The sequence below is a fragment of the Strigops habroptila genome, chromosome 3 (assembly GCF_004027225.2).
Source record: "Strigops habroptila isolate Jane chromosome 3, bStrHab1.2.pri, whole genome shotgun sequence".
Classification (NCBI taxonomy): Eukaryota; Metazoa; Chordata; class Aves; order Psittaciformes; family Psittacidae; genus Strigops; species Strigops habroptila.
The window spans coordinates 10,756,126-10,774,661 of NC_044279.2; the positions used below are offsets into that span (position 1 = coordinate 10,756,126).

The 18,536-nt window shown below is 35.9% G+C and overlaps 1 protein-coding gene across 4 annotated transcripts in view; it reads left to right on the forward strand.

Annotated features, from left to right (window-relative positions):
• CACNA2D1 (calcium voltage-gated channel auxiliary subunit alpha2delta 1) overlaps positions 1-18,536 on the forward strand; it is a 381,052-nt gene that overhangs the window by 303,484 nt on the left and 59,032 nt on the right. For all 4 annotated transcript variants that reach the window (XM_030479619.1, XM_030479618.1, XM_030479620.1 and 1 more), the window contains one exon: positions 17,486-17,564. In XM_030479619.1, coding sequence (XP_030335479.1) covers positions 17,486-17,564 — 79 coding nt within the window. The remainder of the gene's footprint in view (positions 1-17,485; positions 17,565-18,536) is intronic.

Consider the following 18,536-nt stretch of genomic DNA (forward strand, 5'->3'; position numbering starts at 1 on the left):
GGTTTAGTTAATCTTTGTATCTGAACTGAAAGTAGTTTTTAAACTGGCAATTAGAAGGAAGGACCGAAATCATAGCAATTTGTCACACATGCCTGTATTCTGAAAATATACGCAGAGATTCCTCTTCAAATTTGGTCTTGGTAGCTTTTATTGTGTTACAACACAAGCCATCAGCTAAAGGAAAATGTGCATAAGGGGGGAAATGCATGATTAATTTCTTATTATTTTCCATTTAATTTGCTGTTTTAGGAAGAAAGTATAGTAAGATGTCCAGTCCAAACAGATTTACAGTGCCTAGATTTGTGGTCTTACTCACATCATGTGTGATGATTGATTATTCAGTGGAGTGTAATGAATGAAATGTAGCATTTACTAATTTAAATGGTTATTCTACAACATCCTTTAATACTGTAAATTTGTACTGCCAAGAGATGGACTGGTTTTATATATACTCATATATATTATATATATTACAGTACACTCTCACTTTCTTGTTCCCTATAGTGAATGATTCTTTTTGGGCTTTTATTGTATACAACAGATTTCTAATGTTGATAATAGTCACCGTAAGGATTTCTGAATATTGAAGTATATTTTTTATATACTTAAATGCAGTGCAGATGCAATGTAAGGCAGATTTCCTACACTTGATTAAGTTCCATATACCTACAAGTTCAAATCTTAGGAAGCACTTACATTTTGTTTCTGGTCTAATAAAGCACTGGGTTGCTCTATGCTATCCCTTACTGTTCTTCTCCAAGGTGACACTGGAAATACAAGACATGCTAACAGAGTTTTTGCAGGTATAATTTGAAGAACCATTTGCTTTCTCCTTGCGGTGTTGAAGGGAAATCCATGGTTGAAAAACTTCTACTGAGATTGAATTCATTTTTAGGCGTTATAATAAACATCCACCCCCCCCCCCGACAATCATTTGTAAGATTTTAATATTTTTAAAAACCAGACTATTTCAAAATGTGCTTGTGTGCATGCTCTCCTTAGTAAAACTACACCTGATTCCAGAATGATGATGTGAGCTCTCTTGCATTCCCTCTTTGTGTAATTTAATGTTCCAGTGGAGCATAATGACATAACCGACAGACACATTCTAACATGAAAAATACAGATATACTTTCAATTGTTTTAAAGTCATAGTCACAGACATATTGTTACCTTCTTTTAGATTGCATAGTAGGCTGCTTTCATATGATAAATGGTTTAAAGATATATGGATTTAGATTCTGCTGTCTTTATTGCCGTTAACTTAAAATTTATTTCACAAGTAGCCCATTTTATGTAAGACCACATTTATAATTATAATTTGTAAAGACACTATTCAGTATGAATAAGGTGTTAAAAAGTTGTCCATGTTTTCCTGTAGTAGTACTTCATAGTATAAGTACGAATCAGCCGATGTCTTTTCTTGCCTGCTCAGCATTTGTTTGAACATTTGTCTTTCTGCTTTGCATACAACATATGAAAGGTGAATATTTATTGTCTTATACCACAGTCAGTCACTTCCCTCTTAGGTACACAGTGTCATAAACTTACTTTCTTTTTCTCATACAAACAAAAAACCATTCATTCAAATCTATTAATCCTTGTTTTCATCTTCCTGATGTAAAATTCCTTCAGCTCTAAAAGTATTTTCTTCTTCATGTCAGTTACTTTGTAATTCCTTGACATGAAAGAAGCTTCAAAAAGCTTTGGCCCATCAGATGACAAGAATACTTGTTTGCAGTGCCCTTAGTGCAACCTTCAAGTTAAGAAGTGAAAGAAAACAATAAACAATTGGAAACTACTAAAAGAGAAGCCTAGAATATAGCTTCCGGGAAATTCTTCTGTTAAATTAGGGAGTTTAATCTGTGTGAAATAGCACACAGATATATTTAAAATAATGTTCTGTCTTCACAAATATTTTACACTATGAATATGAGGGTTATTGCAAAACTTATGTTGCACACTTTTGAGGTAGAACATTCCTAGTTTCCTCTGTTTGAAGAGGAAAATCACAGTTATGTTTCACCTTTGCATGCCTTTTTCCCTTTATAAAGCCAGATTTTATTGTCACAGATTGCAGCTGCATGCTGTGCCTGATATTTAAAAACTGGCATGTTTACCTTTCTGGCGACATTTGGGGCACTCACATTAAATGTGTGAAATACCACACACGCACTAAATTTCAGGAATGGGGGTGGTAAACTTTTGTTTTATTTGCACTCATACTACAGATGGCTCCACTGAAGATAGCAATATTAATTTAATTGGAATTTAGGCTCAGTAGGAGTTCTCCATCCTGAGAATTTTGAGTTCAGGTTGAAAGTAGAAAACTAACTGCAGCTCATTGGGGTAAATAATGAATCCTGAATTCTGTGTTTTGAAGGATTGCTCAACTTAGGGGAGTAGGAAGAGACCTTAAACATATCTCATGCACTTTCAGTTGTTTGAAGTTTCCTAGCACAGTACAGGTTTGTGAGGGTCAGACCCACAGACGCAGGATTAATCCAACCCCTCAGATAGAAGGAGAACCATAAACTGGGTCTCATGTCTCATTCCCACAGAATTATCTGTCATGATTAATACAACCTCCTTTTGTGTAGATTTTTCTGACAATATCATTTGAGAGGAAATGGTATGTAGTGAAGGTTTCCGACAAGTCATTTCCATTAAAAAATATCTGTATGTGGTGGGTACAGAACTGCTACAGTGATAGAGGTCCTATGGGAGGAGGCTCCAGCTTGCTGTAACTCCACTGGGAGGCTTATGATTGGCAGTGACTTCTTCCAAATGGGACACATTCAGCATGTGAATAGAATGATAAAATGAAATATTTATGAGAAAGCACTTGCAAAACTTTCTTCTAAAACACAAATGCCACCTACTGTCATTTCTAAAGGAGGGAACCAGTTTCTTTGTTGGTTTGAATCCATTATTGCACAACTGCAAGCCAACAAAGTGAAAAAACCCTGTGTTAATCTAGGCAACGGTATATGAATCATTCCAGACAAGGCTGAAAGTGCTAGTCCTGACTACAAATGACTACTGTAAAAGCCCATGACATTTCCACTTGGGGTAGCCACGGGATTCTCACCAGGTGTCAGACTAAATGAATGTAACTTTCTAGGGTTACTTATAGAGCCAAAATTAGAAACAACATTTTTCTCAACACTGTTAATCAGCTTCAAACAGAGCTTAACGTCTGTCAAAGTGAACCTTAACAGTTCTTGCTTTTCTGAGTTTGTGATAGACTTGTGACACAGGATGTAACATGAAGTAATTAAATTAAGGGTTGAACCCAGCAAAATTCTGGTTTATATCTGAACGGCATGTGCCATAGTTCAATAGATAAACTTGAATCCTTTTTTTCTTAAGCTTTCTGGTTTATAGATTGTTCTCTCGCCTTCTCTATACTACATTAGCCTTCTGTGATCTTTAGACAACCAGATGCCAAGATATTTCTCATTCCTTCTGATAGTCCCCCTGTGCTGTGAATTTTCTCAGAGTGGTGGTACAGGAAATCCCATGGAGAAGAAATCTCCAGCTACCTGGTTAAACTGGCTCCATGGCTCCCTCCCTAATCACTTCTGTCTTAAGAGTGTGTCATCTTCCTGCTGTTAATTTATTGTATATACTGTGACATGCGCAACTGATAAAGCTAAAATATTCTGAGTGAAACCTGGGTCAGTATTTATAAATTCCACAATCCATTCCTTTTTTGTTTTTTTCTAATAAAATAAAACTGGAAACTCTGTTATTAGAGTACTCACTGAAGAAATAAGGCAAGTTATCTTTTTTTTCACCTCTGTCTTAGCTCTACTTTTTAATGAAGGACTTGGAGCATATCCACTGTCCCAGCTTCTGTTTTCCTAACATATATTAATGCTGCTACATTAACAAATTGAAATATTCCATATCAGCAGTCTTCCTCCTATGACACTCACTACTCAAATGTGCCTCAAATAGCCAGGTTGCACAATACTAAGTTATTTAAGGTCACAAGTATGTAAATCCATGCAGTGATTTATTTATTTTTTTTCGGTATGATATCAGACATGTATTTTTCCCCGTAAACCTAAATTTGGAACTACAGTTCCCTGACGGTGTGTGAAGCCCTATCCCTGCACTAGGAATTGGAGTACAGTGGGGTTTAGGGTACTCTTTCAAAAACGTGTATATACTGTCCTTTCAGCAATCATCTCCTAAGTTGGCGCACCACTACCATGTGTCCTTGCCCTGACAATGCTGCTGGATTACAGCAGTCTTTGCCACACTGCTTTTCACTGACCCCTTTACCTTTGCACTGTATAATATCAGCTCTAAGGTTTTTCTTAAAGGCTTCTATAAAGAAGTCATACCCATTATATTTCTTCTCCATTTTTCACCTACTTTTCCATTTGACTGTCACATCCCCTGTGCTGTTCTACATATGTACAGAACACTTCGGAGGTGTATCAAGAAGTGCAGTGGGGCAGAGGAGGGTTTACTTTAGGAAGAAGGTTTGCATGCAGAAAAGGTTTTTCATGCATGTGTCCACACACACGTATGTGTTGATACTGGGTTTCTCTTTAGGCTGTTGTTTCATTATGAGAATGAGTCTTATCTGTAACCACGTGGCATTTTTATCTACTGTGCAAGATAAAAATCCACATGGTGGTGTTGAGAACTGCAGAAGGCTAATGAAGGTTTTAATATAGATTTGTTGAAAAGTAACCTTATCGGTCATATTAGAATCACACGTATCTGTTACATAAACCCAAGTGGCAGCTTGTTTCCTTCAAATTTGGCACAGAGAAGGCTATCTGATACTTCTATTTTTATGATCTTCAATTCCAAACCACTACATTAATAGTGATTGATTCAGGGTATCACATAGAGGTTGCTGCTGCAGATGGCATGAAATGATTAATCAAGGCAGCAAGGGTAGGATATCAATATACAAAGCACATTATGTTTGTTTTGGGATGAAAGCAAGAGAGTCAGACTGCATTTTACTTATTTATATAAACAAAATGCTACATATGGCAGAACTAGTTGAGGTTTGACATCAGAAGGTTCATCTTGTCTCAGTCTCCCCATGCATTAATCGTGCATTCGTTCTTATGAATATGGGATTGCAGTGAAATGCTGTATGAGTTGATTGTATTCTTCTGCAATTCAAGAATTAGAGGACTGGGACTTTCTGCAATGAGCAACTTAATACCTAGGCCATGCCTGATGATGTTTATGCAACCTCTTCTTTAAAGTATCCAATTCCACAGCTTCCTTTGGTGTTGAAACATTTTTCTGTTTCAACACCTACCTGTTTAGAAAGCTTCCCTTAAATTTCCTTAAGGCAAAGTATGCTTAAGGGGTTCGTTCTTTTCATTTTACATTCATTACAGAGTACAATTACTTCCATAATTTCCTCTTACATTTTAAGAAACCATTTATATGTTGTCGCCTTCATCCAACTTTTCAACTTCTAACAAATTTCTTTCAAATTCTCCTAAGTTATATCCAAAATTATTTTAATTCTTTTATATTACCCCTGTTGTGTATAATGTCATGTTATCTCTACCTTACTTAAAACATGCTCTTGAACAGTTCAAGAAACTTTAGTGTTACCAAGAGAAAACAGGATTTTCTATGACTTTTTTTTTTTCCCCCCACACAGCACTTAGGTGAATATATCAGAATATAGTTCCTTTTTGGAATTGCATTATATTATTGCATTATATGATTGAACAATATTAGGGGTTTTATTTTCTCTGAATCTTTTTTTCCCCTAAATGCTGCTTTTTACAGGTAATCTTCAATTTCCTTTTCTAAGGAAATTTGTGTTTGATTTTCTAAGCATTTTTAATCTTACATTGCATTAGGTAGATTCTTCTTGTATGCTTAATGTATTCCTCTTCATGAATTGCCGTATTTCTGTTAATCCTTTATTGTTTAGATTATCTTCCCACAATACTCTGAGTTTGCTGAAGTCTGTCTCTTTCTCCTTGTTTTTCTGCTGTCATACCTTCCTTTCCTCAAAATAAAAATCAATTCTTTATCTTTCACTCAAAAGATGGGCTTTTTTCAAGAATTTTCAGTTCATTTCTCCTTAAAATTCAGAAATAAATCTAACTGGTCTTAGCATCTTCTAGAATAAGAATTTTTTCTAACCTGCTACAAGATATTCAGGAATTGTGTCTCACATCATATTGTTTTATCTGTATGAACCTATATAATTAAAGTTAAAAATAATTTGTCTATGCTTCCAATGTTTTGTGAAGGGAGTGCCATAAGTAAATAAGAACTGACTGTAATAGTGCAGCTATAGACAGAGAAGATAGATGTTGCTCTGCTGTAAGTGCCACCTTTCTATAAAACGACCCATTATATAGTCATGATTCTGACACTTATGTATTCACTTAGTCTGGAGTTTTCCAAAGATTAATTTTACAACATTGGTATAAAAGTGTAACTTTCTGGAAAGAAACTGAAGAATTTGTCTACTTAATAGAATAAGTAATGTAACTAACCTAGCACAACTGAATGTATTTAAAAAAAAAGAATTAACTGTTATTAAGAGACTAAAAGTTGATAGAAATCTTAGTTGCTAAATGCTGCTTAGTTGGGAATTCTGTGCTTCATAGTCACACTATTAGTTAAGTGCAAAAGAACACATTTAATCCGTACTGACCAAAGAACCTGGAATGCAAGCTGCAGATGTTCTTTTTGAATAATTCTGAGTTTATTTCAATAGATCTTTCTAACAAGAAAGAATCTGGTTTATTTACAATTTTTTTTATGAAGCCACCTCTTTGCAGACCATGAATTGTATAATGCAGACTGGCCATATGGTAATTTCAAGCCTACCTGTACACAGGAAAACAACAATAACCTCAATGCCTTCTGTTGCAAACCTAGTCTGTAGATGCTGTTTTATTTGAAAACAAAAACAAAGAGAAAACCAAAACCGTCTAAGACAATACTTTGTCTATAATAAATTTCTCTGTAAGAAGTATATTTATAACTAATAAGGCTGAAGACATTTTTGTTTGTTTTTTCAATAAACAAACTCTGAGAAATTATTTAAATTTATTTCTCACATCATAGGCTGAAAAATGGCTTATATCTTGTCAGTTAAAGTGTGATTTAACAAGAGTACATTGTCTCTGCTCTTCACTTTCAGCCATTATGAACGCAAAATTTACATCTAAATTTACTAAGAAAACTCTGTTGCAAACTGTTAAACACACCAGGGCTATAGACAACCCTCAAGGTTGTTTTACCTGTCTATTGCATGTAGGATTGCGGGTTTTTTGTTTGTTTATTTGTTGTTGTTTTGTTTTGGTTTTTCCTGAAAATTGTTTATTTAGCTGATAATAAAAGAAATGAAAATGCATTCAGTATAGGAATGAATTGTGCCGTAATCATTCTATTATTATTAAACCATCTGTAGGATGTATGGTATCTATAGATCTGTATATATGCAAAGTTTATCATAGACAATCCTGAGATTTCAGGTGCAGTTAGGCAAGAAGTACAGTGAGCAAGAGTGCATACTGGTTGCATTGATTGCTAACTGTAAAAGACGTTCTGTATTACGTGACTGCGCATAAGACTCAGTCTTTGAGCCATACTAGGGCATTTGCCAGTTGTTGACAGCAAGCATCATCACTGCCTGCTTGCGTTAGTGCTGGAACGTCTTACCTGCAATCAGAGGCAAGGTCAGGTTGCCCTGAGCACAGTCCTGTGTGGCAGTGCTGAGTTGCTGAGTTTCCATTGTTATATGGTAATTATTTTTTTTCCCCGAGAAAAAGGATAAGGAGCCAAACCTGAAACATTTTCAGCCTTCAATCTCTCTCTTCTAAGGTGATCTGAAGATACCGTTCTGTTCTCAGCTCAATCTCCAAGAAACAGCATGTGAACATGGACTAAAGTCCCTTCACCTGTTGAGCGGTCATACCCCTTTTTGAGCTCATTAAATCATTTGCATTTAGAACTGTCCTGTTCCTGCATATTGAGCCATTGTGAAACCAGACATGAACTTTGTGGAACAGATTATTCCAGAGGGGAAGATTTCCTGTAAACGTGTTCTGCTGGGAATGAGAGTTTCCGGTGGCACTTCCCTTTCCTCCTGTCCTTTTACCTCTTCTGATACAACTGTTTGGCATTTGCATCCAGTTAGTATCAGCCACTGTTTTCCATGCTGTAAAGGAACTGAAATAATGGAAGTAAAAAATAGAGGGAGTAACTATACAAAGGGGATAGTTAGTACACTGTTTTCAAAGATTTTGCATGGGAAAAAAATGCAGAGTACCTGATTAAAATTAGTGTTTGAAATATTCAATGTAATATTAAATATTCCTTTAAATCTGTAGCTGATAGTTTTAATATTTCTTCCATGGGGCTTATAAGGCCAAAGGAAAGCAAAAAAAAAAAAAAAGCTTAGTGTCACAATATGAACCATAAATATCTCTCTAATTAATCTGGTCCTTTCCAGCTGCTCAGCTGCCTCCAAATGTTGTTTTGACTATCAAAAGAAAAGCCTAAAATGCTTTTAATCCAGAGTACAGTGGGAATTACTTTGTCAAGTCCTTTGTCTGGTTCCTGATATGGGCCACCAAATTTACAAGAAACTTTCATTAAAAAAATTACTATTTCCTTCAGGGAATGCTAAATGCTGAGTGTCAGGGACAAGTAGCTTAGGGAAAGGAGGAATTTAATTGTTTTTCATTTCAAAAAAGAAACTTTGTTATTAACATAACTAAGAAATGAAACAGATAAACTGAGTAAATAGAGGCCGGGTAGACAAAGTAAAACGTTCAACAGATGAATTGTTAAAAAGATAACTGTCATTTCGTCGTCTGAAGACTGGGAGTCAGTGTGAGTGGCTAGAAAATCACCTGATCCAAACTGAGTGCTTTACCTGATTTCTGAGGTGAGGTGGGATGAGGTGGTCTGGTGAGAACAGCACTGTGGTTGGAAATCACAGGAGAAGCAACCGGTGCATCAGCATCCTTTGAGCCAGAGCTACAGCCACAAATCTGCAGCACTGAAGGCTGCTTGAGTACTATTTTGGGATTTTCTGGATAAAATCCATTTCTGCATTTCAGCAGGAGAGCTAAGCATACAGCAACTGCATTACACTCTGTCAGAGACAGCATATTAGTCTAAATGTCTTAAGGCACCATTTATATTAGTAAGATACATGGGGCCAAAACATGGGCTTGGACATTGTTCTGCAATCATTGTAGGTTTTAACTGTTAGTTAAAGGAGGTCTTCAGTCTCTGCCAACTGGCGCACTCCCAGACAAGGTTCTGAGACTGCTCCTGGGGCAGCAAGGAAAGGGGAAGAGGGAAGGAGCAGTGGCTTAGCTTTTGTGCATGTATGTGGGCTCTGCTGCCACAGTTGCTTTTGAGGCTGGAGTGTGGACCGAGGCTCAATTTTTGGTAGGGTTGACACAGCCAAATTGACTCTCAAACATCAAGCGCATCATTGTGAAGTCTTACTGCTGTTTTTGAAAGCACAGCTTTTCTCTTTCTTACCACTGCTTTTGAGACTAATGCTGTAATAACCTAATAAAACAGAATTGATTTATACCTACATCTAGAAAATATTGAGATTAAAAACTTTATTTGTGGAGACATTCTAATACAGAGGACATAGCTCCTCATCATTATGCAGTATTCCTACATTAAGTTATTGTGAGCATACAGAGTTGAATTATTATATTTATACTTCTGGCTCATGAAAGATTAAGTTTCAACTAGGTAAAACTTAAAAGATCACATAATCAGTGGTCCATCTGTCTAATTGTAATCAGTTTAGCAGAGATGGATTAGTAGGTATCGGCAGGGTATTTATACCTTCATATTCTTAGCCATACAACAAAAGAGGAAGGGGCACCACACGCTATCCCTTTAGTGAGTAGGGAATGAGTTGCTCTATTTCCACAAGGTGGCACTAGGAAGACGTAGAACAGTGTAACTGAATTAGTAGGATTTTTTTGTTCTGTGAGTGTTAATTCTGAAATTTCTCAGTATGTAAATCAGAATGGTGTTTTCAAACTCTGCAATAGAAAATATCTCCACTTTAATGCAGTTATGTCTTCTTTGTGAGGAAAAAAAAAGAAAGATGGGCGAAACCACTGTTTCAGTTTCTGGAACACTTTGCAATTCTCAAAACACATTTCAGGGATTTATGGCATTCACTTTAAAGACTTCTTCAGTGACCACCTTTTATTGTGTTCATATGTTATGAAGACTTCAGGTATAATTCTCAGTTTTTAGTTCTTTTTGTAGAGTAATTGCATATAAAACATCAGTATTCTTGAATCTATTCTCCCAGTATCTTAAGACCATCAAGTGGTTTTGGCCCACATTATCATTACAGAATCATATCCAAAGAAAGTGAGATTCTTCAATGATCTCCTAATATTTAACAAATTTTTATTCTTTTTTATTTTGCAATACAAGTATTAACATTAGATCCTAATGTGAGCTAATTTTTACTGTCATTATTTTTTTTCTTTATTAAACTATAATTACACACACTATAATTAGGCTATGAATCCATAAGTTAGCACTGCAGCTTGAAGTTTGAATTGTAGTGAATGAAAGATATTAATGATAGAGAAGACTCCATATATACGTGGAAAAGCCTGAGCAAAATAATTCACTGTGAATAAATGTCTAGAAAAGTAGTTCCAAGGACCTGCTCTATTAGTCTCAGTTAAAGCATTTTTCTATTTATGTCAAGGATATTACTTGCATAGTTAAATACCTTGCTGAATCAGAGTATAGGGAGTCATGGAAACACTCAAGCAGGTGTTTTATCAAGTATATTAATACTTTCTTTAAGTCCATAAATTCAAAGATGTCCAGCCTGCAATTATCTTTGCATCTAAATTTTTGAGAGCTAAAGTCTCATTGGTTTCCATGTGGGTTTTTCTCCCCAGTTTCCCCAAGTCTACACATATTTTTGTAAAGTACCCACTGCAAGAGGCAGTCATAAATATAAAAAGTACAACTTGATACATTTCTGTTGGAGTGTCATGCCATTCTTGGTATTTCCTAATTTGACATGAAATAGTGAATTCTGCATTTTGAGTTCTAGGCCTTTAAAACTTCACAACCTTAGCACCTGACTAGGTTCCACACTGCGCGGCTTAGTTCTTCTCTTTGTTTTTCTCAATTTCTGTTAAGGGCAAAATGTTTAAGCAGTCTGAGAGGCACATATAAAGGCCTCAATATCCTTCAAAGTTCAAACTTCTGAACTTTCTTGGGCCTGGTATTCAGAGCAATGGAAGTTATGAATTTGCCCATACTGAGCAACATGAACTCAGACCTCTTTTGTATAAGCATTGAACTCTCATTTAAACTACTAGAGGCACCGCTGTCACAGTCTGTTTGAAAAGGGTGAGCCTTGCTCAGTCCATCTCGAGAAGCCTGCTTTACTTGTGAGTGAATCAGACAGTTCTATCCATACCAGTAAATAATCCAAGGCCAGGGTGGAGGCTGGAGGAATGTCCACAATTAGCCATAGTGTTTAATTGTTCACAGACCCAACAGTATGGTTCTTGGCCTGTGGCAGTCAACTCTTTTGAACTATGTCTGGGCTCAGTTCAGGGGGTAGCATGAGCAAGGGCCTGTTCTCAAAAGATTTTATAACAAGATGTAGTGCTACAGGCTTGGGGAAGAGTGGCTGGAAATCTGCTTGATGGAAAAGGACGTGGGGGTGCTGATTGATGGAGCTGAACATGAGCCAGCTTGCGCCCAGGCAGCCAAGAAGGCCAGCGGCATCCTGGCCTGTATCAGCAACAATGTGGCAGCAGGGACAGGGCAGTGATCATCCCCCTGTACTGGGCACTGATGAGGCCGCACATGGAATCCTGTGTTCGCTTCTGGGCCCCTCACTACAAGAAAGACATGGAGGTGCTGGAGCGGGTCCAGAGAAGGGCAACAAAGCTGGTGAAGGGTCTGGAGCACATAATTTAGCTGTAAAGATGTGAGCCATGCTGTGCCACTTGCCCTTGTGGCCTGAGAAAGAAAATGGGTTGTCCTGTTTTATTTACTGCATAGACTCAAACCTCACTCCAGCACATCACTGTGTTACCCCTGCTGTTGAACACAGAATTATTTCTCTTTTCCCTGTGCTTCTCAGGGAAAAAGAAGCTGCTTTACTTTTATAGGTACAGCCCAAATGGTTCAGGACTGCATCCCTGCATGTCTTGAATTCAGTAGTTCATCATGACAGGCTATGGACCAGAATTTAGGTGAAACTCTGCGTTTGGTGCTTCCTGTTGGCTAATCCCAGTGGTTTGCTAATGAGTATATAGGGTTTTCAGATTGTCCTCTGAAGTTCTGTTCTCAGTTCAAATAGGTCATAAATGCCTTCTGGCCTTAGTTAGTTCACAGCAGAATCCAAAATCATCTTCAGATTTCTCCCACAGATGTAAAGAACGTAAGGCAAAAAATGCATTCACAGTTTTAACTGTGGCAGCTTGAAAACCACATAACATTTCCCTGCTCTATGGCAGAAAAGTACTAGAATGATTAAGTGGTTCAAAGGCTGTATGTACAAGGGATTTAGAAGACAGAGTGCATAACGGAATATCTAAAAGCAGTTTTACGACTTTATTCAGCAAAATATATATTTGTATATTGTCCTCCTATTTCAGAAGTGTACCTATTAAGTATAAACTTCAAACAATCATCACATCTGATAATCTATAAACACATCAGTGGGAAAAATAATTTCCTGGATCATGCTGAAATTACTTATTTATTTATCCCTTTTTATTACAGCTTCTCTTGGTCTATAGTAAAAGCAATTATCTGTGAATCTTTACCTGCAGTTACAAAGGCCCGATTAAAATATTCTGAAGTCATACTGTCATCATGAAAAGTGAAGTTCCATGATGAGATCAGGTTTTGATTCAGTTTCTTGTGGTCAAGTGGTAGAGAAAGATGCGCTCCTGTTATTTTTACATGATAGACATAAAATTATGGGATCCATCTTGCCTGTATCTACTTGAGTAAATTAATCATGTAGCTCTCTTGGTATCTGATAGAGACATACATATCCCCAAAAGTCAGTTTATCTCCTCCTGAACAGAGAAATGAAGAGATGCACATAAATGGTTATTGAGAGCTCTCTCCTGCAGCAGCACAGAATTCAAGACAAATAATTTATCTGTCAAAAAAGATGCATGTTCATCCACTCTGAACTGCTTGCAGAGTGGTTGTAGCTCCTCAAACTTTGATAGGCTTACAATTATTGCCTACACATATACGAAGTGTTCTAAATTACAAGTGTGATTTGGTGCTTAGTTACCACTTCCAGTTAACTTCACTCAAGCTGTTAATTTTCTGTAATACTCATAACATGATAAACTCAAAGGAAGAGTCTAATTTAATCTTTGTTTTTATTCCAATAGGAAAATGAAGAAATAGGATAGGTAAAAATCAACTGAGATCTATAGAGAAAGAAGCCTTTTCATGGGTAGCTCTTCATTTCTCTCTTCATCACAACTATCTTGAGTGCCAGAGTCCCCTAATATCTGTAGCAGTCAGAATCCTTCTGTTCACCTTGTCTTTTATGAGCTTTTTCTGGTAGGGGGAAATACAAAATAAAAATAAAATTCATTATATAATCAGGTAATTGTATTTTCTTCAATACAGTACTTGTTCCTCTATTTTCTGTAGCTTTCATTTTTTGTCTACCAATTCCTCTGATTAGGAGTTGGATATTTGCTTGTTTTCCTTTTGTGTCCTTCATAGGATCCTATGATAAGTCGGGCTGCAAGGGACCTACTGAGGTCTGTAGTTCAATGTTAGGAATAAGATCAGGGCTTTGTCTAGTCTGGTCTTTAAAATGTCAAAGGAGGCAGACTTTACAATCTCTCTGGGCAGCCTGTGCTGCCTGTCTGACTGTCCTTACATTAATTCTACACTTGTTTTACTTGTTCATAAGTACGTTGCTCTACTATTTACAGTAAATGAATAATACAAAGAACAAAAGTTTTTGTGTTTTCTCCCCAAGATTAGTTTCAGAGTGAGAAAAGTACAGAGAATTAGCTACCCATTACCAGCACATGATATATTTCTGACAGAACTAACACAGCTCTAGACTTGAACTCTCAGTGGTAGAAATTAGGACTTCATGTTTCAGAACAGTTTGAAGACTGTATCTGACTGGGCTGGCAGAGCAGCCTGGTGCCCATCTCTAGTTCTCCATTCTAGGGGGATGAGTTTTTAGAGTACTTCACTTCCAATAGGTACATTGAAAATCAGAAAGAGTGACAGGTCCTATTTTTTTTTTCTGATTGTTCCATTGTTTTTTATTGATTTGCTTCTTTATGAAGAGGGTAAATGGATCTCCCTTTTATGGAGTCAAGGTTGCACTTTGCTTGGAAAAAGTTTGAGGGACAGAAGTGTCTGTCCTCTGCTGTAGATGGTAGAGAGCAAGAGTCATAGCCAAAGGACCTGGGAACCTGTAGTTTATGCAAAACCTAACAGGCCGCAGAGAAGCACAGAGAAGAAATAAACAGGCTTTGGTGGTGATGAAAAACAACTTTTTGGGATCAAAGAGTACTTGGCAGTTTGCTTCAACTTGGAAATCAACTTCACTGGTAACCAAACTTAAAAGGAAGGACAGGCAAAGGGAGAGGTACTCATATCCATTGTCTCCGATCTAGTTGCTCCAAGTGTTCTCAGTCATATATGCCCTATTAAATGTAATTAAATCAGTATTTTTCCGTTTAAAAACCTTTTGTCTTCTTCGGCGTGATTTCTATAAAGAAAAGGTATAGACAGATGGGTCTCAGTCCTTTGGCTGGCTCTGGGTCCTGTCACAGAAAATGTTAGCACAGAACATGTTTTTTAGCTAAAATTGGCTTGTTTAATTTGACTTGCTGACTCATTTTTCCAGCTGGTCTGTCATTCTACTCAATACCAGATGAGGCAATAGGAAAAAGAAAACTCTTTTGAGTGTTCCACCCTCTTGCCAAACCATGTAACAATGAAACCCTCCAATTTTCATTGCAGTTCTTTATCTCTGTTAATTATCCAAGGAACAGTAAATCAGATATATTGTCCTCTGCTTGTTGTCAATAATTTAAATTCTAAATTCTTTATAGATTTGTTGCAGATTTAACATGCTGCTTCTTTTCCCTAAGTTACGTACAATTTAACAACTTGAATCCAATGCAGTGTTTCATTTTTACATTTGAGATCAAATGCTAGACAGTCCAGTCTAATTGACTCATGTTTTATACACACACAAGCAAACCCGCATGACTCTGTCTTAACTTAATTAGTTACTTTTAATCCAAAAGGGACATCAGGTCACTTAACTATCTAAGTAATGGCTTTCAGTAAGGTTTTTCTTATTGCACCATAATTTTTGAGAAGAATGTATTTTGAATCAAGTGACCAGTGGACACTAGACTGGGAGCAGTGGTAAGTGCAAAATAAAGAACAGGAGTATAGTAGGCAGGGACCTTGTGGACTGAGAGATACTAATAGAAATATTGTGATATTCAGCTTAGAAAAAATAGATACTAATTACGTAGAAACAGAAAGATCCATTAGAAGAGTTATAGCTGACATTTTGTAAAAGAGGTCAAGAACAAACAGGCATGGCAAATGTAACTTGAATTTACAATGTGATACAGTATTAAAAAAATAAATGAGATATAGACATATCAGGTGAAGTCATGTTCACACTATCAATACTGATATTTTCAAGATGATAGAAGGCATTTTTTCGTCTGTCTGTAGCCATATAAACTATGAGAACAAAATTTTATCACATGTATAGTCATTCCTTACCACTCAGTGTAACTAGAAGTGTAATTGACTTGACTCATTACTGAGAAACAACCCTGGATGGGGTAGTTTTATCAGTTTTCTAAAAAACCTTCAGATTTTGTCTACATTTAAAGAAAAAATCGAGCACCTGAATCAGCATTCAGTGCAGCAGAGTAGTTGCCTTAATCCTGCTTTTAACTGCAGAAACAAAGGGCTTGGATGGACAAAGCAAACCAAAACATGCTGTTAATTAAGTTACATGTGGCACAAAGCTTTGTTTGGTCTTCTTGCATATAGAGGTCAACACTAATAAAGTTTCACCATTTGCTAGTTGCTGATTGATGAGGTGGAGCTATTCCTGCAGCTCTTGGTTAATACATGTGCTCTGATTATGTCACATTTTTGTTGCTTATTTGACAAATGAAGGTATAGGTAGTAATTGCACATGCTAAATAATGCGATGAGAATTTCTATAAATAATAATTTAAAAAATGAACAATGATCAGTAGTTTACAAGGAGTCTGCAGTTTTATATTGTGAATATTGTTTAAAGAAAATGTTACCTGCAGTTATAGGCTGCATGCAAATCAATTGTATTATGTTTTAAACATAGTCATCAAGTTCCATAGAAAGGAATTCAGTCATGATCTGTGATTTGTAAAATGAAGTGGTAAAGTTAAAGATCCATAAAGGAAGAGATGCCTGAAACGGAAAAGCAGTCTGGTCCTTGGACATTCCTTCAGAGGGACAGGATAATAGTGAACAGCTTATTAAAACTGTTGGGAAATTATCATTCCCATCTTTCACAGAAATGCTCAGCTTTGGAGCAAAATATTCAGCCAGAAGCTGAAACATAATATTGGTATTTTTTTCTGTGTATTGTAGGTTTTTAAATATTTATACAGCAATACTGAGGTTTTGTTTTTGTTTTATTTTCTCATTCAAATAAAACAATTTTAATGGAAAATAATTTCAACTGAAAAGCCCCTTTTGGATAGACTTTGGTGAATTCTTCTAAAGCCATGACTCGCCTCAGTTGCTGAGATAGATTGGAGTTGCATTGTCTAAACAGAATAGAGTTATGCTTATAATACACATAGCTTTAATGAATATCAAGAGCTTAAACTTAAATATCTGAAGCTCAACCCTTCTATTAAATTTTGTTGAACTAATTTAATGATTTTACATAAAAAAGACTGAAATTCTGAGCAAAATGAGTATTTTTCTGTGGTATCTGAAAATTTGATTTTTTTTTTTCCTGAAATTATTTCCTGTTTTGAATTGCTTTGATTTCTACTGCCATGCATATGTTCATTTTAATTCACTGGTAAGCATCTAATATTGATAGGAGATTATGTCAACTAACTTAACAAAACCTGAAGAGGTATAATTACCACCTTAGAGGGGAAAAAAAAAGTTTCATGGATGGTAACCAATTTAAAAGAGCTTTGAAATATGAAAGATGTATGAAAGAACATTCTTCTTGAGTTCTACTTCATGGACCAAATGACAGGAATATATAAGCTATCATAATAACAGTGTATCTCAGTGTATCTGTTATGATGATTAAAAAAATGGAAACTTCACAGTTGTCTTTTTCTGTTCAAATGTATGAAAACCCCAGGTATCATTAACTGGAGAGTCACAGCTAATTAATGACATTAATTAAGTTATATGCTTTGGTTTCTAACTTGCATAGGTACGTGTGTTCACATTTTCTGTTGGTCAGCATAATTATGACAAAGGACCTATACAGTGGATGGCCTGTGAAAATAAAGGTACTGTGTTTTTCTTTCAGACTATTCTTTGCTAGAGCTTTGGATATGTGACATCTTTATCAGTCTCTAAAAATTACTGATTTTTTTTTCAGACTGATTTTTAGCTTTATTGTGTCTTTTAATAAAACTTTCATGAAATAAGGTGCATATGAATATATAAAAAGATATAAAGAATAAGCCTGCATATTTATTTCTCATTACTTTCTTTAAAACTTTATCCTGTAAGAAAAAAATCACAGTATTTTTCATAATAATAAGATGTTATGGTTCAGTTCTGAGAAATCTTGTAATAACCATCTATGAAAAGATGAAACTGATGACAGATAAGAAATTAAACAAAGCTGGTTTATATTAAGAGGTCTGGACAAAGGGATTTTTTGTTTGGTTGGTTGGCTGGTTGGGTTTCTTTCTGTTTTTCTCCAAAACTTACAAGGGACCAGATGACATGATTTATTTTCCCCCTTTTTGATGAAAATATCAAAATCATTCTTGTGATTTCTCAGCTTCTAAGAGCATCTTACAGTTTTTAATTTTATCCTGATTTTTTTTATTAATGTAGGAAAAAAAGTAAAAAAGGTGAAAGTAAGGAAGTAAAATGCTTTCTCCTAAAATTTCTACATGAAAAGTGTGGACAGAAACATTTAAAAAAGAGTGTGAGAAAGAGGTGTCTCAAATACCTTTCAGTAAAACTGTGGAACAAGAGATAGAAGATACATGCAGATAAATAGAAAATGGAGAAATTATCAAACAATATTGTCAATATTTTAAACAGAGTAATTTCCTGACTGGAAATGTGGAAGTACTTTATAAACCAGTGAGAAGCAAGAGGTGAGAGGTGAGATAGATTACAAAGGATCTTGAAAATTTAGACTGTAGAGAAGGATAGTAAGATACAGTTCTCAGGCATGAGAATAACATAAACCACAGATAAGAGAAAGGTAAAGGTACAGAAAAAAAATTATATAGAAGAAT